Source organism: Hemicordylus capensis, chromosome 13 (assembly GCF_027244095.1).
Source record: "Hemicordylus capensis ecotype Gifberg chromosome 13, rHemCap1.1.pri, whole genome shotgun sequence".
Taxonomy (NCBI): domain Eukaryota; kingdom Metazoa; phylum Chordata; class Lepidosauria; order Squamata; family Cordylidae; genus Hemicordylus; species Hemicordylus capensis.
This window is the reverse complement of record NC_069669.1, coordinates 13,517,310-13,540,278: the sequence shown is the minus strand read 5'-3', so window position 1 is coordinate 13,540,278 and position 22,969 is coordinate 13,517,310. Positions and strand designations below refer to the sequence as shown.

The window sequence follows — 22,969 nt, the reverse complement described above, 5'->3', positions numbered from 1 at the left end:
TTATTTGTCAGCCGCCCCATAACAAATTCTTTTCTTCCCTCCTCCATCTTTCTCTTCACTTTCTTTTTTTAGTAGAAAGGGAAGATGACCATCTGCATGCCGCCATTTTGTCTACCTTCCTCTGCAAGCCATCCACAGGAATGTGTGGGGAGGGGACTGCAGTGCCACCACCGAGATGTGGGCAGCAATTTCTCAGCTGAAGCATTCCGCTTTGCCCTGCTTCATGGCTGGCTGGTCCTGGTCCAGTTTCGGCCCCTTCCCCCTGCCCACAATGCATTCCGTGACTGCATGATCATTGTGTGAACAGGACTCATGTGAGCTTCTCCTAACTTGCTTGCACCCTTTTGCCAGGAGATGAACTATTTCTGCATAGTTTCCAAATTGATTGATTTATTAAGTACTGTCAAGGAGATGTTGACTCTTAGCAACTACATAGATAGCTTCTCTCCAGGATGATCTGTCTTCACCGTGGCCTTTTAGTTCTCTCAGTGGTGCACTCATTGCTGTTGTAATCAAGTCCATCCACCTTGCTGCTGGCCGTCCTCTTCTCTTTCCTTCAACATTCCCCAGCATGACTTCTCAAGGGAGCTGGGTCTTCACATAATATGTCCAAAGTTTGATCGTTTGAGCCTGGCCATTTCTGCCTCGAGTGAAAATTCTGGATTGATTTGTTCTGTGATCCGTTTGTTTTCCTGGCTGTCCATGGCCTCCTCAAAAGTCTTCTCCAGCACCCAAGTTCAAAAGTGTCAATACTTTTTCTATGCCAAAGGCAAAGGTTTCAGGCACTATTGTAAACAGAGACTTCACAAGAGGTTGCTTGAGTGCTCTCTCGCCTCCATTTCTAGTGTTTTCTCTTTCTTTCAATCAGTGCCTTCTGAGAACCTGTTATGCACTGGGATGATTACAGCCTGGCAGCATAAACAGCCATTCTCTTGTCTGTCAAGGATCTTCTGCCACGCTGTGCGTCTCCTTGAGAACAGAGATTTCATCCATTTTAAGATTTCATCATGCATAGAGAGAGGACGTTTTCTCCCGGCAGCTATTAAGTTATTTACAGCTAAGTCAATGGTGCCGTTACTTTACAGAACTCAGCCAGGCCTCTATCCCAATTCAGAGCTCCTTGGAAGAGTCCAATCTGGCTTTTTAAGAGCACTTCTCCCGATTCCAAGAAGGTGTCTAATGCAGCACTGAGGTTGGAAGATGGGACGATTAGGATTGAAGCCAAAATCTGGACAGCCGTGATCATTTATTGGCTACCCACCGCACGCTAAGATCATCTGATGATCGTCTGGTGGCAACCCAGAGGCGGGCCTTCTCTGTAGCCGCTCCTGGACTGTGGAATGCGCTCCCTGCAGACATCTGTAATTTGAATTCTTTATTGGAATTTAGGAGAGCCCTAAAGACCTACCTGTTTGGCCTGGCCTTCCAGGGCTCTTAAATTGTTTTAAAGGGTCTTTAATGTTTGTGAACCGCCCTGAGCTTTTTTGTAAGGGCGGTCTTAAAAAATCGAACAAATAAATAAATAAATAATAAAGCGGAACCTTTAAAAAAAAAGTTACAATACTTACAGATAATTTTCACTCAAAATGGGTGAAGACTGTTATCAGCAAATTATCTCTATGTGGCTTTTCATGGGGGGAGTGGTATTTCCTTTCCCGGGATTTTGAGAGGGCCAAGGAGATCTTTAAACAACGAATTTTGGACATGGAGCTCCAAAGAGGTTTAAGGAAGGTGCTGAGAGTCTATAGGGCTCTTAGAAAGATTCCTAACTTTCAGCCGGCACCATATTTGGGTACACTGATTGTGCCCAGATATTGGTGGGTCTTCTCTAGGGCCTGTTTCAACACCCTCCCATTGGCCCTTTTTGAAGGTAGATACAAACATATCCCTGTTCAGCAATGTTTCTGTCCATGTGGATCAGGACAGATTGGATCAACTGGACATGTTCTACTATACAGTATTGTGCCTTTTATTATGACTTGCTCCATAAACTAATTACCCCCATGATAAAGGATCTTCCAGGTTGATCAGACAAATTTTACATTTGGTTTCTTTATGTAGATAAAGATAATAATATTTCTTATAATGTAGCCAAATTCTGTCTTTTAGCCTCTAGAACACGCCAGGCAATTGTAGCTCCCCACTAGAGGGGAATCATTTGGGGGGGAAATGTTAAATTCCTCAGGCTGCTGTATTTGATTGATTGATTGATTGATTAAGTGCCGTCAAGTTGGTGACAACTCTTAGTGACCACATAGATAGATTCTCTCCAGGATGATCTGTCTTCCACTTGGCCTTTCAGGTCTCTCAGTGGTGCCTTCATTGCTATCAGCGCGTCCATCCACCTTGCTGCTGGTCATCCTCTTCTTCTCTTTCCTTCCACTTTTCCCAGCATTATGGACTTCTCAAGGGAGCTGGGTCTTTGCATAATGTGTCCGAAGCATGATAGTTTGAGCCTGGTCATATTTATTCACTGTGGTTTAAAACACAACTGTATGCATACTGGTCAATGTCTATAATAAATATTCGATTCCTTGAGAACAGAGAGGCATTTGCTATCAGTACCCACCCCTGTGACCAGTGTTCTTTCTCATTCTTTCCATCTGTGTGCGTAATCAGTTCTGTGCTGGGTGGCAGTATCAAGGGAGTGCGTGCGCACATACATTCAGAGTGGTGTCTTCCTGATCCAAACTGAGCAGGATCAACAATTAACTGAGCGGACATCAAAAAAGTGTAAGCACGTGCACACGCCTTAGAGGGGACACTGCCTGTGACTGTCCTCACTACGTCACTATGAAGGGCAAGTCAGATCAAGCAAAGCTGGACCAGTAGAATAGGGATGTGCCAAAATGCAATTTGGCTGGCCGAATCGTGAACACCAGAGGCAGTCTTTCCCACGGACCTTGAGGATCTGATCCGTGGCCTCCTTCTGTCTTGGGGGAGGGGTTCAAAATGGTCTGAGGGCCTCCCAAGAGGCCTGCCACCACGATAGCAATTCTGGTGTTTTCATGGAACCCTGTTAATCTCCCATGGTGACGTGGGCAAATTGTGAATTTAACGCAATTTGCTTTGGAGATTAAAGAATATGTAGGGTTTTGTTTCTGGTGTACTAAATCTGCGGATCAAATGTTACTAGGCACACTGTCTTGTTATACGGGTCTAATGCTGAAGTATTTTCTATTTTACTGCAAATCTCATTAGCTCATGGAAAGGAGAACTATTAATTAGCAACTGCATCCTGTTTCTTAAGGAAGAAGTCCCATTAACCTTAACTAAAAGAGCCCAATTATCTCATTGCTCTAACAGCACTACAAATATCAGCCCCAGCAAAATCGGAGCGAGCAACAGACCATGAGGCCACAGATCCAGTGAAATTTCAGGACCTGAGAAGATGTTCAAGGGAAGCCGTGGTTAAGCGCCTTATATATGTTCAGCTTTGGGGTGCTTGTGAAAAAAATGGCTTATTTAAAAAGGGAGAAGCTCCTGCCACATCCCAGGAAATCTGGAATCCATTCTTAGAACTGCATGCACTGTGAAGGATAGGAACATAGAAAGCTGCCATATACCAAGTCAGACCCTTGGTCCATCAAGCTCAGGATTGTCTACACAGACTGGCAGCGGCTTCTCCAAGATTGCAGGCAGGACTCCCTCTTGGAGATGCCAGGGAGGGACCTTGGAACATTTTGCAGGCAAACAGGCAGGTGTGGTTCTCAGAGTGGCCCCATCCCCTTTTTACAGTGCTCATACATGTAGTCTCCCATTCAAATGCAAACCAGGGAGGACCCTGCTTAGCAAAGGGGACAATTCCTGCTTGCTACCACAAGACCAGCTCTCCTGCCTGCAGACCAGCTCAACCTTTTTAGAAATTAGTGGTCAAGGTGATCCTGTTTTATTAGAAGCTTTGCTTTTGGTTTGTTCTTTTTGTTAATTTAAAAAAAAATTTTATTTTGCTCGTTTATCTGAAAGTGGGGAGGGTTTTGAGAAATGGGGTGGCTATTTATATATTACAGAGCGTTGTGAGAGAGAGAGAGAAATATTGTACTATGCGAATTCTTAATCAGTTACATTTCTCTGTCTTAATGTATGTTTCTTAAAACTGTCCATCCTGTCTGGAAAATTATTATTATTATTATTATTTTAAAAGGGGGAATCCAAGGAGTTTCTCTAAGACACATGCGATTTCCCAGGGGGTTGCTGCACAGCTCTCCTTGAGTAGACCGGCTTGTCCTGGTTTAAATAGCACGCTGGAGCCCTTCCCAGGCAGCCGGAACCTATAAGTGGCTGATGAGCCAGAAGCGTCCCATCCCGAGCAGGCAACAGGCCAGAGAGCTTCCTCGGGGCAGGCTGGCTGGCTGGAAAAGGCTCCAAAGCTATGTGCAGAGTGGACGGGCTGAGCCACAGATAAAGCAGCAGAAAGATGCCTTTGCAAGTTACTATAGTAACCACCGCACACATCCGCGGTCTGATCAAACAGCATCGGCCACAAGGAGGACAATCAATGCCTCTTCATCTGAAGCCCTGGTTGAGGCTGGGATGATTGCTGGATTGCGTGGAGCCCACAGAACGCTCTTCAGCCTCCCAAGGCTGGCTTCTCGTTCGTCACCCACCCAAATATCCAGTTTGCGTTTTCCCACGCGGCATTCCACCCATAGGTTGCCACTGCCTTACTAAGACTGTTAGAAGAACCCCACTGCTGGATCCGTTCAAAGGTCTGCCTGGATCAGTGTTCTGGTTCCTGCAGGAACCAGTTTCGTCCAGGAAGTCATGAAGGAGGGTGAGAAGGCAGAAGCCCCCCTCCCCAGTGCATGGTACACAGAGGCAGACTGCTACTGAACATGGAGGCTCCATTGCTAGCAGCTATTGCCCGGCCTCTCCTCCTCTACACATTGGTCTCATCTCAAAATCTTCTCCCCGCACATAGGAACATAGGAAGCTGCCCTATACCGAGTCAGACCACTCAGTACTGGAGCTCAGTATTGTCTTCACACTGGCAGCAGCTTCTCCAAGGTTGCAGGCTGGTGTTTCTCTCAGCCCTATCTTGGAGATGCCAAGGAGGGAACTTGGAACCTAGATGCTCTTCCCAGAGCGGCTCCATCCCCTAAGAGGAATCTCCTACAGTGCTCACACTTCTAGTCTCCCATTCATATGCAACCAGGGTGGACCCTGCTTAGCTAAGGGGACAAGTCATACTTGCTACCACAAGACCAGCTCTCCAGAACAGCCCTGCTGGATCAAGGCCAAGGCCAACCGGGCCAGCATCCTGCCTTGGGCAGTGGCCATCCTGGTGCCTCTAGGAAGCCCTCAGGCAGGGAAAAGAGAGCAACCCCCTGCCCTTCCATTGGTGGTGAGGCTGTTCAATTTGGAGTCTCAATGAGATCTGAACTCGGTACTTACCTGCTCATACACCTGAACACCATGCTACCTTGGAGGACTCCACGGGTTTATTCTCCAGGTAAAAGGATGCAACCAGAGACAGGCAATGTCGAATATGTCTGCATTTAATTTAAACCTAAATAAACTGGGGTGGGTGGGTGGGGTGGAGAGCTTATAGTCCTAAGTAAGTGCATTCCGCATTTCCGAATAACTCTCTGCAGCTCACCTGCTGCTCATGGGCCGGGCAGCATTGCTACTGGTAGCCTGCTATTTTAAGCACGGTGGGGTATCGGGCGCGGTGAGCCATGCATTTCTGCCGGTCGATGAAGAGGCTGTTTGCCTTGACCGCAATCTCCTTCTCCAGACTCATCCGCGAGTCCTCCAGGTTTCTCAGGGACTGCTCCGCTTCCAGAAGCTGCTTCTTGAGAGCCGCGATCGATGCTGTCAGCTCCTCGACTTCACTGATCAGCCTGGATGGGAGGAGACAGAAGCGTGAGGGCACATTTCTAAAAGAGAGAGCGGAGGCTTGGGTAGTACCCTGCCGGGAAACCGTGCCTCTTTTGCCAGGGGACAGGTCCGGCCCGCCCAGTAGGCAAACTAGGCAGCAGGCGAGGCGCCAAATAGAGAGAGGCGCCAATGGCCTGGGTCACATGTGCAAACCTTCGGAGTCAGCTAGTCAGCTGCCACAACCAGCCGGCCAGCCAATCAGGTGACGGATGGCCACAGGCAGGTGTATGCACCATCAGAACCAGCCGGCCAGGGAGGGTGTCAGGATCACCTGTGCAGCTACCTGCACAGGCAAAGGGGACAGGGGAGCACCAAAGCCAGGTTTCTCCTGGAGCACCCCTAATCCCGGCCCTGAAAGGAAACCTTCTCATCCAAACAAGGTGCCCCAGAGATCTTAATGAGGACTAAGTGTCATCTTGCTCAGTATCCAATTGTGCATTAAAGAAGGTCATTGAAAACAGCTTTGGACTGGATTTTTTTTGCTGCTGCCTGTCTTTATGTCAGCTCTCTTGAGCTTTGCTCTGAATGGGAAGGGAACCACAGACTAAAAATCTCACACAGCAACAAGGCGCTCACCTGAACTGGGCAGCATCCCTACAGAGATCAACGTTGGGCCGGAAGGAACGGTCATACAGCCTCGTCTGAGCCACTTTGAGGGGCGTCTCTTTGTCTATGATGGCTTGCTTCAGAGCGGCAATGTTGTACTCTTGGTCCCCGATCTCTTTCAGCGTCTGTCAAAAAGGAACCAAGAGAAAGAAACGTCTTAGAAATACCGCAGAACTTGCTTGGAATCAAATGCTTCTGCTCGGGCTTTTGATTCATAAAATATATCTGAAGAATCCAAAAGCAATATACAGTGGTCCCTCGACCTACGAACTACTCGACTTACGCTGTTTTCGAGGTACGAATGACAAAAAAGACCGGAAGTAGTTGCCGGTTTAGATTCAGCTTACTCGACCTACGAATTTTTAGATGCGGCTTCCTCGACTTACGAATGTTTTCAGACCTCCGTGGATGCGCTCTTCGACTTGCGAAAATTTCGACCTCCGAACGTGCGTTCGGAACGGATTAACATCGTAAGTCGAGGGACCACTGTACTGAGCTCAGGTCTGTCAATATAGTGTTTAGACTCTAAAATGATATCAATAATAAATAACCATCTCATAAAGTCATAAGCATAAACTATAAAATTTTTCAAACAATACTTGTGAAAAATACAAATATACATTCTTAGGCACTGCTGGTCCCCAAGTGACCAAAAAATATTCTCAAAAGAAGGAACCAGATCTATCTTGTGAGAGCTCTGGTTCCAAAATGCATTCAGTCTCCAAAACACAAGACTTTTTCTCAAAAAAAAAAAAAAAGTCTTTATAGATCCAAACGCAGTAAATTCTTTTGAGGACATATTTTGGTAAATTGACCAATGTGTCAGTTTCCAGAACTGTTTAACGTGCTGTACAGTACTTGTGAAAACTTTTATCTTTGTAATTCAGGCTCTGAAATTGGGCACATTTGTTGTTACACATGCCAAGTTTAAAGTTATTAGCTCAACAGATGTCATAATCAATCAATCAATTAATTAATGTTTTAATAGTTTGATGATTTTAAATAGTTTTAATGTTGTTTTAAGTTTTAAATTGTTGTAATGTTCTAACCTTTTTACTTGTTGTTTTTATTGTTTTGTTGTAAACCACCCAGAGACATGCGTTTTGGGCAGTATACTAATATGTTAAATAAATACATACATACATACATATTTATAAGGAATAAAGTTCAGTTTAAACATTATTTTGGTCACCAACCAGTAGAAACCAAATACACTAATATCCGTTTACATTGTTATGACAACTGTTCAAAACAGAAACAATATCATCCAAATTACCCACAGGAACCAGAACATTTGATTAAGAAAACTAATTCAACAAGAATTTTGAATAACCCCACAACGGTCTCTACTGCACAAAATCTGGCAACATTCTAAGTAGCAACTTGATTCTGGTCAGATAAAAGAAAAGAAACAAAATTCTTTGGAGCAACATGGAAACTTTGATGTAAAAGGAAAAATAAAATGTTCACATAACTCCCTATAAAAGGCGCAGCGGGGAAATGCTTGACTAACAAGCAGAAGTTTGCCGGTTCGAATCCCTGCTGGTATGTTTCCCATAGTCTGGGAAACACCTATATTGGGTAGCAGTGATATAGGAAGATGCTGAAAGGCATCATCTCATACTGCGCAGGATGTGGCGATGGTAAACCCCTCCTGTATTCTACCAAAGACAACCACAGAGCTCTGTGGGCACCAGGAGTCGACACCAACTCGACGGCACACTTTACCTTTATGATCAAACGTGCTTTACCATCTCAACTTCACCTGAACTGCAGGAAGACAAACATTCCGGATACGGAATTTTAAGAAACCTACCCTCTATACCACAGAGGGAAGTGCATCAGAAAGTGCCAGAAGAACACCCTCTGGGGTTTTAATACTGTGCACAAATTAAGGTAATCATAGGAACATCGGAAGCTGCCGTATACTGAGTCAGACCATTGCTCCATCTAGCTCAGTATTGTCTTCATAGACTGGCAGCGGCTTCTCCAAGGTTGAAGGCAGGAGTCTCTCTCAGCCCTACCTTGGAGATGCTGCCAGGGAGGGAACTTGGAACCTTCTGCATGCAAGCCTGCAGATGCTCTTCCCAGAGCGGCTCCGTCCCCTAAAGGGAATATCTTGCAGTGCTCCCACATGTGGTCTCCCGCTCAAATGCAAATCAGAACCCAGGAACATAAGAGACTGCTTTATACCGAGTTAGACCATTGGTCCAATCCAGTGGCCAACCACAGCGGTTCCCAATCTGTGGTCCTCCAGATGTTGCTGAGCACAACTCCCAGCATTCCCAGCCACAATAAATTGTAGCTGGGGATGATGGGAGTTGTAGTTCAGCAACTTCTGGAGGACCACCAGTTGGGAACCCCTGGCCTACCATCATAGATTCCTCTTTTATATGTGGAACGGCTAGAGATGGAGCCCACGTCATTTTGACATTCTGCGTCACAATAAAATTGTGAGGCTTATAGTGACGGAAGCTTGCTTTTGCTACACGCCTTAACTAAAGGGGCACGCCGTGCCCTTTGAATGTAGCTTAGTTGCAGTGTTGATGGTGATGCTAGACTACAACTCCCATCATCGCACTGATGGCCTTTGTGGCTGGGGACGATGGGAGTTGTAGTCCAACAACACCTGGGGAGCCAAGGAGGAGAACCGTTGCTTTAGAGCAGGGATTCTCAACGTTGGGTCTCCAGATGTTATTGGACTTCAACTCCCACAATCCCCTGCCCCAGTGGCTTTTGGTTGGGAATTATGGGAATTGAAGTCCAATAACATCTGAGGACCAAATGTTGAGAAGCCCTGCTTTAGAGCACGGCCTGTGAGAAGGACCAACTCCCTCCCACCCTGGGACAAAACCGAAGAACCTACTTTCCTCAAGTGGTGCTCCAGCTTCTGCTTGGCATCCTCCATCTCCTCACAGCGCTTGGCAAAGGCCTCGTTAACCACGTCGCACTGCATGCGCAGATCCTCGGACGTGTCGTGGAGGATGTTGTCGATCAGGGCACGGAGGTTGATGGACGCTAGCCGCTCTCGCTCTGCCCGGTAGATGTTGTCGTGGCTGTGCTTGGCCCACGTTTCTGGTGTGGAAGCACTGCGGGGTAGAAGCAAGTGTGCCACGTCTCTAGAAGATCTCTACCGCACTGGTGTCCAGTGCAAAAGGAAGAATCCACCATTTCAAGAAGACATTCGAGATCACCAGTCAACAGCAACTGCTCAGTCATGAAGCCTAGCGCCACGCCACTCCATGTGAAGTGGGCTGCCGTGCTCCAGGACCAGAGAGATGTCTCCCAGGGCATACTGTGGGAAGTGACCCTAAGAACAGCCCTGCTGGATCAGGCCCAAGGCCTCTCTAGTCCAGCATCCATAGCAGGCAGAGGGTGAGCAAGACGGCAGCATCAAGAAGCCAGGGGCTCTCATTTCATTAAGGAAGCTGTGCAGGATATGTGCTTTGGATTGGGACCATAGCTGCAGGGCAGGATCTAACCAACTCTCCAGTTGCTTTTTGGAAAAGAAAGTGAGGTTGGGAGTTGCCGTCACTGAACATGCAAGCTCTTGAACCCTGCGTGGTGCCCTTCAAAGGGGGATGCAAAAGACTCTAATGTTTGCCCACTTTCTTCACAGGTGTAGGTAATGCAAAGGTTCTCACCTGTCCTCAAACTTGGCTGAGCTTGGATGGAACTGGATGTTGGTACTCTGGTTATTGTACCTGCCACATTTCTCATCGATGTTGTACGTCTCAACCTTATCAGACCAATCCATTTCGAGGATCTGCTTCTGATCTCGGTTTAACCTAAAGAATCAAGGGATCGGCAAGGTCAGGTCAGAGCAGAAGTCGCGTTTCTAACGCCTGTTTAAAAGCACACCGCCTGCGTGATCCACTTGGATGGCTCAACCTGTGCTCCCCACCTGAGCAAAACTTGTAAAATGCGATTCCTCAAAAAGGCAGCATTGTAGAGTGAGAGACTGGGTGGAATTTTGAGACACACACACACGCGCCCCGACCAGTGTTTCCTCTAACAGGGATTCCCAGAAGTTGTTGACTACAACTCCCAGAATTCCCACGCAAACGCCATTGCAGCTGGGGATTCTGGGATTTGTAGTCAACAACATCTGGGGATCCCTGTTAGAGGGAATACTGCCCCGGACCCATTCAGAGGAGAGCTGGTTTTTGAAATGCCTAATATACAGATGTTGGTAACCAGATTCATTTACCTCCTTACGGGTGATTTCCAGAGCAAAACCATCAGGATCCTGAAATCAGTTTCTAAGGCACAACTCTGGAGCCATGGAACAACGATGGGAAAAGTTGGATGTCTGAGATTCTCTCTTGTATTGAGTTCAATACAGAAGAATTGCTTTTGTTCTCTCTCTCCCTAAATCCCATCACTTAATGTCTGGGCCTCCTGATTCCTTCCTCTAGAGGTTCTCAAACTTAGGTCCCCACATGTTTTGGGACTACAACTCCCATCATCCCCAACTGGGGAAGATGGGCGTTGTATTCCAACGACATCTGGGAACCCAAATTTGAGAAATCCTTTCCGTAGTTTAGACTAATGGGGCCATAGCTCAGTGACAGAGCATCGGCTATGGCTGCAGGTCATCCTGGGTTCAACCACTGGCAGCATCTCCGGGTAGGTTTGGGGAGACTCCCGCTTCAAACCTTGGAGAGCTGCTGCCAGTCAGAGTAGGCAATACTGAGCTAACTAGACCATCTGACTCAGTATAAGGAAGTTTCCTTGTAAGATACAATAATGAGCTAAGGAATAAGGAAACCCCAGACATGATAGACTGAAGTACTGAGAACATTTCAAAACGGAATCTCTGATCCAAGAGAAGAATCACACTTGACACACACACACACACACCCCTTGACAAGTGTGCTTACAAATAATTAGGTGATGGTTTGAAAAGTGTAGTTCAAGTCGTTCAAAATGTATCAAGAGCCCATTGTAGGTACGAATTCCAGTCCGTTGGTCAAGAGCTTTGCCGGCGCTGCTGCTACACAGACATCCAATCGGCTGTGGAAAGAGCCATTTGCCTGCTTGCTGGGGACAAAGCGGCAGACCGATTTGCAAAGCCGACACGCACATGTCTGTCCGGTGGCATTACGGAGCTCAGGGGGGAGAGGAAGCAAACGGCTCGTGCTGCCTCTTCTCTCCTCCCGCCCCCCAAAAAAAAATATCAGAAGGGGGAAAGGAGATTCTTCATCCCGCAGTGAGCTACACAAACTGTTGTCGCCTTATCTGACGCATTTCATATTTGGGGGAGAAGTGCAGGTTCTATCTCGACCAGAGGTGCAGCTAGGTCATTTTGGAGCCTGGACCTAAAGGACCGTGGAGGACCCCCTCCCCTGCAAATTAAGCATCATCATGCTCGGCAGGGTGATCACACCACCTGGGACAGACTAAAGAGGATTTGGGGACCCCCAGGGGCTGTGGAGGCCCTGGACTTCAGCCCCAAAGTCCAGGGGTAAGAGCACCTCTCATCTCAACTGTCACAAGCAATCAGGGAGAAAAGGAAGCTCCCTTACTTCTGCATCCTTCACAGGGACATAGGAAGCTGCTTTATACTGAGTCAGGCCATTGGCCTGCCCAGCTCAATATTGTCTACACTGACTGGCAGCAGCTCTCCAAGATTACAGGCAGGACTCTCTCCCAGCCCTTCCTGGAGAGGCTGCAAGGGACTGAACCCGGGACTGCCCGCACACAAGCATGGAGACGCTCTTCCATGGAGCTGTGGCCCCATATCTTGCAACGCTCACATGTCGCCTCCCATCCAAATGCAAACCAAGGCAGACCCTGCTTAGCAAAGGGGACAATTCATGCTTGTTACCACAAGCCACCTTAAGTGGCGCAGCGGGGAAATGCTTGATTAAGAAGCAGAAAGTTGCCGGTTCGAATCCCCACTGGTACTATATCGGGCAGCAGCGATAGAGGAAGGTGCTGAAAGGCATCATCTCATACTGTGTGGGAGGAGGCAATGGTCAACCCCTCCTGCATTCTACCAAAGACAGCCACAGGGCTCTGTGGGCGCCAGGACTTGATGGCACACTTTACCTTTACCACAAGACCAGCTCTCCTTCCCAACTCCTTCACATCCCACAGCATCCACAATTGCTATGACAGCCAAACGGATTCCTGTTTCTTAGTTAATACTACCATCTGGTGGCAATGACTGGAAAACGTTCTCTCTTTGGAAGGCATTTAAAAAGAAGTCATAAGGGTGGGCCTCCACAGGGTTCTCCACAAGGTCCACAGCGGGGAAGCAGCTTGCCTAGGGAGCCAGAGGCTGTGAGTTCGAATCCCCGCTGGTGTGCTCCCCAGACTGTGCCTAGTAAATACATCTGTAGGGTCACCTCTATCGGGCAGCAGCGATCTAGGAAGATGCGGAAAGGCATCATCTCATACTGCGCAGGAGGCGGCAATGGTCAACCCCTCCTGTATTCTAACAAGAAAACCACATGGAATATGATCGCTAGGAGTCAGCAGCAACTCGACGGCACAATCTTCCCTTTCTTTCCACAAGGTCATCTCTCCTCACACCTCTATCCTGCTGCTGGCCCCTTAAATGCAAATCCATTAACCTGGCCCTCACGGCTTCTGTCCAGGATGTGTTGTGTGTGCTCCGATACGGGCTGGCCGGCTGGCATGTGGAATGCACACCGAGCTCATCTTCTGAGCTGCGTGTACCCAACCCCAATCTATAATGCTAAGATAACATGGTGAGCCGCATTGTTACACTCAGAAAAAGTGATCAGCAACAAGGCAATCCGTGGCGGTTCCACACCACACCACACCTTTGCAACAAAAAACCTCCAAGGCTTTCACGCAAAGGCAGCAGTGTGGGAAGCCTTCGCTATCACTACGACTGTGAATATCCATATACCGCTTCCCACAAAAGTTATGGTAGCTGTTCACCTAGAAAACAAATACTAAGAAAGGACAGTGCTCGGTCCCCAAAGGGCTCAGATTCTAAACAGAAACGTAAGGATTGCTGGTCCCATGGTAACGAGCATGAATTGTCCCCTTTGCTAAGCAGGGTCCACCTTGGTTTGCATTTGGATGGGAGGCTACCGGTGAGCACTGTAAGATCCTCCCCTGAGGGCAAGGCTAGGCAACGTGGGGCGCTCTAGATGTTGCAGAACTACTTAATCCCATCCCACAATTTATTACAGCTGGGGATGATGGGAGTTGTAGTTCAGACTCATCTGGCGTGCCACAGGTTGGGAACCCCTGCCTTAGGGATGTGCACAAAACCCACCTAGCCTGGTTCGGTTCGACTTCGAACCAAACTCGAACCACATCGGGCCAGTTTGGTTTTGGCCCGCTTCGAACCACTTACCGGTTCGGGGCGAGTTTGACAAACACAGGAATAGGCCTGGAAAGGGCCGAAGATGTCAGAACCAGGCGATTTCTAATAGAAGGAAGGCCAGCGAGGGGAAGGGGAACCTCCACAGACCTCCATCACCACTTTGGAGAAGCCCCCTGGAGTAAGTTAAAAGAAAAATTTAAATGTTTGTTGAACCCCTGAATGGGGGGAGGGTTGTTTGGTTTGGGGTCGAGCCGAGCCGAACCAAGAACCTACCCCAAACCTTCAAACCGAACTGGTTCAGTTTCAAACCAGTTCAGATTCGAGCCAGTTTGCATACCCCTAGGGGCCATAGCTTGGTAGTTGAGCAATTGCTTTGCTTGCACAAGGTCCCGGGTTCAATCCCTGGCAACATCTCTAGGTAGGGCTGGCGAAGACAGTCATCTGAAACCCTGGAGAGCCATTGCTAGTCTGTGTAGACAATACTGGGCTAGATGGAGCCAGGATCTGACTCGGGGAAGACAGCTTCTTGTGTTCCTAACAGCCACTGGAGGGATGCTGTGCTGGGGTTGGAGAGGGCCAGTTGCTCTCCCCCTGCTAAACAGAAGAGAAACGCCACTTTAAAAAGGTGCCTCTTTGCTTCTTCAACTTCTCCCCAAATGGGCTTTTTAAAAACAACAATAATATTTATTTATTTTTTACTAACCCCTTTGAGGGAGTTGTTGAAGGCAGTGGTGGTGGTGGTCCACAGAGGCCCCCCACATTGGCCTCCCTTCATGCCTCTACTGGCCATTCGGCCAGCTCTTCGGCCCATTCGGGCCTTCCCCCTCCAGCACGGTGGCCATTTGGGAGGCTGCCACGCCTGTGCAGTTGGCCTCTGCATGACCTAGGCCAAAAATGTTCGTGAAACCCACCCCCCCCACCCCGAATCGGACCGGGGGGGGGCGCAGTCAAGGGGGTGCCCAGTCCAGTTCAGGTCCGGTCTGGACTTGAACCGAACGGTCAATTAGAATGTTCCCCCAGGACATTGTTTTGGGGTTATAACAAGCCCCAATTCCATGATCCAGTGTGCTCTTTGTGTACCATCTACCTTGGAGTCACCAGCTGCTTGGGCAATTTACTGTTCACAGGCCATCACCACACTGGGCTGTGTTCCGTTCTTCATACCACTCCCACCCACCCCCCATTTGGCTTTTTTGCCCAGGCCGATCTGTCCGGTCTTCCTTGCTAACGTAGGAAGCTGGTTCCATGGAAGAAGTGCCCTCGTGGATTCACCTCTACCAACTAACCCCCTTCAACCTTCTCACCCCAGTCTCCGACCGAGCTGTCTCTGGGGAACAAGGTCCTTCGGTTGTTCCAGGAGTCCCGAGGTTTCTTCGTCCAGATCAGGTGATATGAACATTTGCCCCTCGTTGGGCCCAACTCTATCCCTATCTCCTTTTCTTAAATCCGACCGCCTCCTTCTCTAAAAGCCTTTCTCTTGCCCACCTGGGAATTCATACAATTAGGACTTTAAGCTAAAACGCCTCATTGCAGCTGAACATTGCCTTCAATAGTAATATTGCTTTAACCACACATTTCTTTCCACTGTACCCCTCCCTACAAAAAAGACATTTCTTTTGATTTTGAAACTTCAATCTTGCCTCCGTCCAGTCATTTCCTGGGTCCACAACTTTGCACAAATTTAATCTGGCATGGAACTGTCCTTTCTGAGCTAATTTCCCCAGGCAAGGCTGAACACAAATTTAGGGATGTTCATCAATCACCCTGGGACAGTTTCACTAACAGTATGCACAACATTTCTGGAATGTAGCCTGAACCCAGAAGGCAAAAATCCTGTCTCTGTTCAGGCAGTGGGAGAATATATAAGTTACAGAAGATGCTGCCCTTCTTTCAGTGGATAATGTGTTTTACCAGGACTAGGTTGGAAGTATTGTCGATCCCCAGCATACAGGGAACAGGGAAAGTGGATCTTACTGAATTTGGTTAACAGCTTGCTTCAGAGTCCTTTTCAGGAGTTCTTGGATGTTTCTGATGAGCTCTGCTTCCTAGATGAACATCATAGAGATATTAGTAGCAGAAACCACTTGCAGAATGGGGTGGAGAGATTGCTTTGCAACGGTTTGCAATACCAGACCTCCATCACCTGAAGATGGGACTTAACTTTTGCGGGTCCTTGCCCTCCAACCACTAGGAAATGCTTCCCAATTTGGCTTCGAGGGACTCTTTACCAAGAGTGCCACCTAAAATCAATTTCCAGCTTTGCTAATATTCACTCTATCACATTCTTTTTATTCTGCCTTGCAAGGGTCCAATAATATTCATTCGTTCATTCATATTCATATTCTCTCTCTCTCTCTGTGCATGTGTGCGTGTGCATCTGGATGCATTTATAATAGAAAATTAATATATTATATAATATACCACATTCCTCTGTCTTGCAAGGGGCCAATAATGTGTTTTTTAACACACACAAATATGGATACATACATAGGAAAATAATATGCATGTATCCAAAAATATAATATATGCATATTAAGTTAAAGTTGTGCTGTCGAGTCAGTGTCAACTCCTGGCAACCACAGAGCCCTGTGGTTGTCTTGGGTATACAGAAGGGGTTGGCCATTGCCTCCTCCCACACAGTATGAGATGATGCCTTTCAGCATCTTCCTATATCGCTGCTGCCCGATGTAGGTGTTTCCCATAGTCGGGCAAAACATACCAGTGGGGATTTGAACCGGCAACCTCTGGCTCGCTAGGCAAGTTACTTCCCCACTGCGCCATTAGGTGGTTAATATATGCATATATTTATATGCAAATACAAATGCATAGGAAGAATATGAATTTATAAAACAAAATGAAATAAAAACATAACCTACCACCTTCCTATCACTCTGCCTGACATGAGCCCCACGTGTTCTACTCCCTGCTGCTTGTGGGTGTTCTAGGTATTCTATTTGTCGTTTGCTTGTTTGAATTGAGTATCTGGTACTGGGTGGCTCCTTCTTTATTCCACACCGGTCTGGAGACTGTTTATTAGATGAGTGTATATCCTGCCTTCTCAGCACTATATTTTGACTTGCAGACGTTGAGAACCTTAGTACAGAGTAATGGTTATAGCCCAGTACCAAGACCCTGGAGAAGCTCTGCTCTCTTAAGTCTCGCCACCTATTCTGCTGCTTGCCTTGACCAGGCCTAGGATAGGGTAGAAGGCGGGAGGAGGACCCGAAGAAGGCAGCATCGCTTTGCCTTCAGGAAGCATCACCGCACAGCCTACCTTGAGCAGCTCGGCCTCCACCTGGTCCCGCACCAGATCGGGCGGCTGTCGGCGCTCACGGCACTGCAGGTTGTCCGTGGCAATGCTGTAGGGGATCTCGGTGGCGTCGAGGGCCCGCTCCAGCCTCAGCTTCTGGGCGGCCAGCAGGTCCGTCTCGGCCGTGAGGTCCTCAATCTCCCGCTGGAGTTCAGACTTCCAGAAATGGATGTCCTGGAGGCGCTCGCCCACCTTGGCCGTGGAGTCCTCCTGGGTCCGCTGAGACAATTCGGCCGTGTACGCCGCCAGGTTCTGCGACTCGTGGCGGCATCGCTCGGAGTGGTCGCGGTCGGCAAAGGCCTCGTGGTACTGAGCGTAGTTGTGCTGATGCCATTCCTCCGGCAGGTATTTGGCTGTGCGGAAGCCGGCGGTAGCCAAGCCGCAGGAGGAATCGGGGCCGGTATTCAGAGCCGCTTCGTAGACTTTCATCGGCAGCTCGCAGACCGGGATGGTTTGTGGAGCTGGCTCCTTGGTGAGAAGCACACCGGTCTGCGCCATGGTTCGGCTCCCCGATTCGAGCGAGCTCCCGAAGCGGACTCCTCCCCACCCAGCACTGCAACCAGGAAAGTTCCCGGCTCACACCTGCAAGAAAACCTGCCCCGTTGCTACGGGTAACCTCCCTGGACAATGAGCAAAGCAGATTCAGGCTGCCCGGAAAATCCGAACTGCTGCTGGAGTTTTGAGTCCTCCTGTTGCCCTGGCGATGCTTCCAGCCAATGAGCTGCATCGGCGACATCCCATAAGACAACAGTTCCCTGTTGCCCAGGGAGATCTTGGCAACCAGCGGTGTGTTGCCGAACACACAAACGAGTCAAACTTGCATGGCGTTTTTATCGTCACAATCATTGCATTTATTAGTTAAAAACGAGGGCTGTAGGTTTTAATTGGATCAAACTTTAGTGAATTGATCGATGCAGGCTGAAAGCATACTTGTTTATGTTTTAGTCTATTTGATGCTGGTGATTCACTGTAATAGGGAAGGAAAAGACAATTAAGGAGAGTTAGTCCAGGGGTTCTCAAGCTTCAGTCCCCAGATGACGTTGAATTGGCTCAGCAGACCCAGGAGGACTCTACGGTTCCCATCATCTGCAAACACAATGGCTGGCCACTGTGGCCGAGAATGATGGGCATTGTAGTCCTACCCACCTGGACAGGTGGGTTGAAAAGCAGGTGATTAATCATCTCCCAGGCCCTCCATGCTACCTAAAAACAATCTACTAAAAATCATGGATTTTTAAAAGTCAAGTTAGGAAAGGGGGACAAGCACAAAACATCCCTGAGTCGGAGTCATAAAGGAATGCAGATCCCACATCTGGATTTTGACCCTTGCAAGGGGATAGGCTACCGCATGGTAAACTACTTCATTTGTTGGGAGACAAAATAATCTCTTTATTAGGGCACTTGTTCACAGCACAAGCTTCGAAGTGACATAGGCTGCAGAAGAGTTCTGTGTATTCAGAAAGCTCACTTACTGTACTGAATAATAGTTATTTCAGAAACCATGAACTGTCTTGCCATATTATTGTAGACCTGGGGGTTCTCGTAATTTGTCATGGGCCTCAAGATACGGTCTGTCAATACACTTTTAATGTTTGTATTTATTTTAGAAACATCAATCCCCTACCTTCCTTGGCCTGTGGTAAACCCCAAAGAAGCATACAAATTAGAAGAAAAATATCCAGGCAAAGAGAAAGGGACACACCTCCACAATACAAGTCCAAAGCCCTCCTCAACATGCAGGTGGTAGGAACATAGGAAGTTGCCAGATACCGGGTCAGACCCTTGGTCTATCTAGCTCAGTATTGTCTTCACAGACTGGCAGCGGCTTCTCCAAGGTTCCAGGCAGGAGTCTCTTTCAGCCCTATCTTGCAGAAGCCAGGGAGGGAACTTGGAACCTTCTTCTGCTCTTCCCAGAGCAGCTCCATCCCCAGAGGGGAATCTCTTCCAGTGCTCACACTTCTAGTCTCCCATTCAAATGTAACCGGGGCAGACCCTGCTTAGCTAAGGGGACAAGTCATGCTTGCGACCACAAGAATAGCTCTCCTCTCTTGGAACTTGGAACCTTCTGCATGCAAGTAGGCAGGTGCTCTTCCTAGAACAGCCCCATCCCCTAAGGGGAATATCTTGCAGCGCTCACACTTGTACTCTCCCATTCAAATGCAACCAGGGAGAACCCTGCTTAGCAAAGGAGACCGTGCACGCTCTCTAGGCGGAGAAGCATCTGGCCTCACTTGCTGCAATTTTTTCCAAACCAATATATGGAGCAGGGAGTGACCTCATCCCAGAGGAAGCAGGAAGGATGCACCTTGACCCAGAAACCCTGATGCGGCAGAGGGGACAGCAAGGGAATCCCAGAAGCATCATCGTGGGCAGATCTATCCCTGACTGACAGGTCTATCCCTGACTTGTGCTAAGGGACTGACAGATCTATCCCTGACTTGTGCTAAGGGAGGAATAAGCTGCCCCAAGATTATCTGCCCTTCCACCAAAGAACTTAACTCAGGGTAGTGTGTGCATGAACACCCCCACAAACCGATACACTAAACAGAAGCCAGGCAAAGTGTTCTACAAGACCAACTGATCCAAGCCCTTTGGGAATCAAACCCCCCCCCCCCCGCTTACATTTTATAGACTTGCAAAAGAACATTTTTCAATTTGGATTTACTTGGTTATCCTTCACTTAAGAGGGGTTGAGGATGCTACTGAGCAGGCAATTTTTTGGGGGGAGGGGGAATCCTACTAGCAAATCTTTATCCCACCAACAGTTCTCTGCTTTACACAAAAATATTGGAAAATGGTGTTACAACTGTTTTAATCAATGTTAAGAGGCACTTGCTCTTTTATAGACATGAAGCCACAGATGATGTGGGACGAGGGGACAGAGTTTCTGTAAATGATAGCTTGAGAATTATTTGGTGAATTGTTTAAAATCTCAGCAGGTAGTTCTCAGAATTTCCTGCCTCCTATCCAGCCCCCAAGAATCTTCAGAGAATATTTTGGGACACATTTGTCCCAAGTCTAATTTCAAAGGAGAAATGAGAACAGAACTTGGACCGGTTGGTGCCTTTGGTGGCTGGCCAGTCGGGGGTACTTGAAGGGTGAATCCCATCAAACCGTGGGCAGGGAGAGCAAGGACACAGACGTCTTAGTGTCCCACTGTGCAAGGCACCACTAGGCAAGCTGATCACATGGATTATCTTGCCAAGAGACAAAAAGAAACTTACCGCACCTGCATGCAACCCCAAATCCAGGAGAGGGACAAGAGACCTTTGACAGGACAGTATCAGGTGACCAGCTTGCCTACTGGTTACATGCACAGCGGGGTATGTGACCACTGAGCACACTTGCACACCACCTGCTTGCAGGAAGTACCAGGGTCCCATTCCAAACCAAGTTGGCGGGTTGCGCATATTCTTTTCCTGGAACATCGTGTGGTGTTTAATACACAGTGTGTGACATGGGGGAGTGTTGGTGACAATGCTTATCTTGCAACAGTGGTGCCCCCCCCCCCAAAAGAGCCTTTAGGTACACCTCTGGTGATAAAGGGAGTCCAAGTTAAGTTTCTCACACTCTTGCAAGGAAAAAACACATTAAAAAAAAAAGGGTCATGAGTCACAGACAGGTTGAATCACAGTCTATGGGGAATGTTCTTCCTGTATGCAGTCATGCCAGACTAATGACTAGTCACTAGTTGTTTGCCTGGATCCTAGATGATAACTGTGTATTTAAATGCCACACTTCTGTATCCGGCTGGAGTGGCACCAGAGCATGGAACAGGCAGGCAGTGGGCACCAAATACTAAAAAAAATGCTGCATCACAGCAAGCTGCGAGTTCCTTGCCCTTCTGACCATAAAACTGTCCTTGGAAATGCCCCACGTTCTCAAAAGCCAAGGACCCTGGTGGCCAAAGATTTAAGGGCGACTGGAAAAACCAGAATTGTGCAAGTGTTGCCCTATTATGCAGATCTACTTAATCGGCATAATTTAATCTACTTAATCGGCATAAGTCCCCCTTTACTTGATACAGCAGTTCTTTCAGCACAACCCTCTATGTATCCCTAATGTTTGGTTCCGCCTAAGAGACATAAACACCCGTCCCCATTTAACACCCACCTTGAAAACCTCCAGAACTGGTCTTGTGGTAGCAAGCATGAATTAGCACCTTTTGCTAAGCAAGACCCACCCTGGCTGCATTTGAATGGAGGACTACATGTGAGCACTGTTAAGATCTTCCCTTCAGGGGATGGGGCCACTCTAGGAAGAGCACTTGCCTGCTTGCATGCAGAAAGGTCCAAGTTCCCTCCCTGGCAGCATCTCCAAGATAGGGCTGGGAGAGATTCCTGCCTACATCCTTGGAGAAGCCTCTGCCAGTCTGGGTAGGCAAAACCGGGTTAGATGGTCCAATTGCCTGACTCAGTAGATGGCAGCTTGCTATCTTCCTGTCAGTGAGATCACCACTATGCAAGACTGCTGGGACAGCTGAAAAGCAATTACAGAGTCAGGAAGTGTCTCCTAAATTTTAAGACAAGAATGCCCATGAGACCAGACACCCTAGGATTCACCCACTGTGGTTTAGAACTAGGGTTAGTCATCCACGGAGTGCTGAAGTTCTGAAAGCAAACCTTTTCAGTGTACACACTTCAAGCTGTATAGAGAAAAGGCTAGGAATGAGTGAACACAGAAGCAAGGCGTTTTTTAAATTTTATTGGGGGTTTAAAAAGGTGTCTATTTCTCCAGCAGGGTAAGTCACATTTGAGGATTGCAGGAGTTCAATTTCAGACAAAGGAAGGAAAAAAAAAATCTGCTTTGCATTACTTCACTATAGCTCAAGTGTTTTAATATTTAAATTGAATTTTAGTAATATGCAAGCCAAGCTCAGCTTCAATGCAGGATACACTATATGTAAGATCTGCCCCACATTCATGTTAAGTTTGGTTTACATGGAGAAAGAGAGAAGACAAATATTACCAGAAGGCATTCGTTCGAATCAGATGAAAAGGAAAAAAAACAAAAACAAAAAACCAGAGCAGAACTGCAAAGTCTATTCTCCCACCCCAGCCCCAAAGCTAAACACATCCCCCCTACCCACCCACCCACCCAATAAAGATAGCGTCCTTCCAGAAGTCATGACCAATGGAAAAAAAGTCCACACTGGAGCTTTAACAAAGTTGTTCTCTACCTGCCCATCTACTGGGCGATCTCATCATGCAGTCTTCCATCGTTTTGGCAGGAGGTTGAATATATTTCAACAGTAAATACGGGTTTTTATTTCATTTTTTTAAAGCAGTAAAAATTAAATTCAAAGACAAGCACACACACCATTAGTGCAGCTGGATTATCAAAGCCTGCTTTTTCTCTTCACCAGAAGAAAAATGGCACCAAAAAATATTTTTATTTCAAATGCTTGACAAATTTTGTTCCAAGGAGCTAGACTGAAAGCAAAGCTTCAAAGCATTAACGAACAGAGGAATGTCGTTACATTCTACGTAGGAGGGGTGGGGAAGAGAAACTTCACACATCAAGCTCCACTCGTTTCCTCTTTTGGAAGTTATTAATCCATAGGACAAGAAGTCTTTGACCTGCTCCATCTAGCAACATAGGGCGGGCACCCGTTCAGCCTTCTGGAGGAGTCAACTTACCACTATCAAGACATCTCAGTGTTTAGTGAAGCGCCATTAAAAAACCATACCCTACTAATTCTGTACACCTATGAACTAATTCCAATTTCAGAGTGGGGGGTCGGGGGGCACAAGGCGGTGGTAGCAATAGAAGTGTTTCTCGTTAACACGGCCATCTGTCCATTCCAGGCTGATTGCTACCCAAAACTCAAGCTGCTCTGCTCACAAGATTGGTTTCGTGATTAA

At 47.6% G+C, this 22,969-nt stretch overlaps 1 protein-coding gene across 1 annotated transcript; it reads right to left on the bottom strand.

Moving 5' to 3' along the window:
• Positions 1–5,480: 5,480 nt before the first annotated feature.
• TEKT4 (tektin 4) lies at positions 5,481–18,914 on the bottom strand. The gene is made up of 6 exons (XM_053275657.1): positions 17,070–18,914; positions 15,770–15,840; positions 10,131–10,274; positions 9,353–9,575; positions 6,457–6,611; positions 5,481–5,843 (listed from the first exon to the last, which is right to left on the bottom strand). Exons 1-6 carry the CDS (start codon positions 17,601–17,603, stop codon positions 5,627–5,629), a joined length of 1,344 nt encoding a protein of 447 aa, XP_053131632.1. The 5' UTR covers positions 17,604–18,914; the 3' UTR covers positions 5,481–5,626.
• Between the last annotated feature and the right edge of the window lie 4,055 nt (positions 18,915–22,969).

Excerpts from the sequence above, each read along its gene's own strand:
- TEKT4 (XM_053275657.1), bottom strand. The coding sequence starts at position 17,603 with ATGGCGCAGACCGGTGTGCTTCTCACCAAGGAGCCAGCTCCACAAACC. Across the intron at positions 10,275-15,769 it reads CAAGCTGTTAACCAAATTCA|GTTAAACCGAGATCAGAAGC; the intron begins GTAAGATCCACT and ends TTGATTCTTTAG. Across the intron at positions 6,612-9,352 it reads TGGAGCACCACTTGAGGAAA|ACGCTGAAAGAGATCGGGGA; the intron begins GTAGGTTCTTCG and ends CCTTTTTGACAG.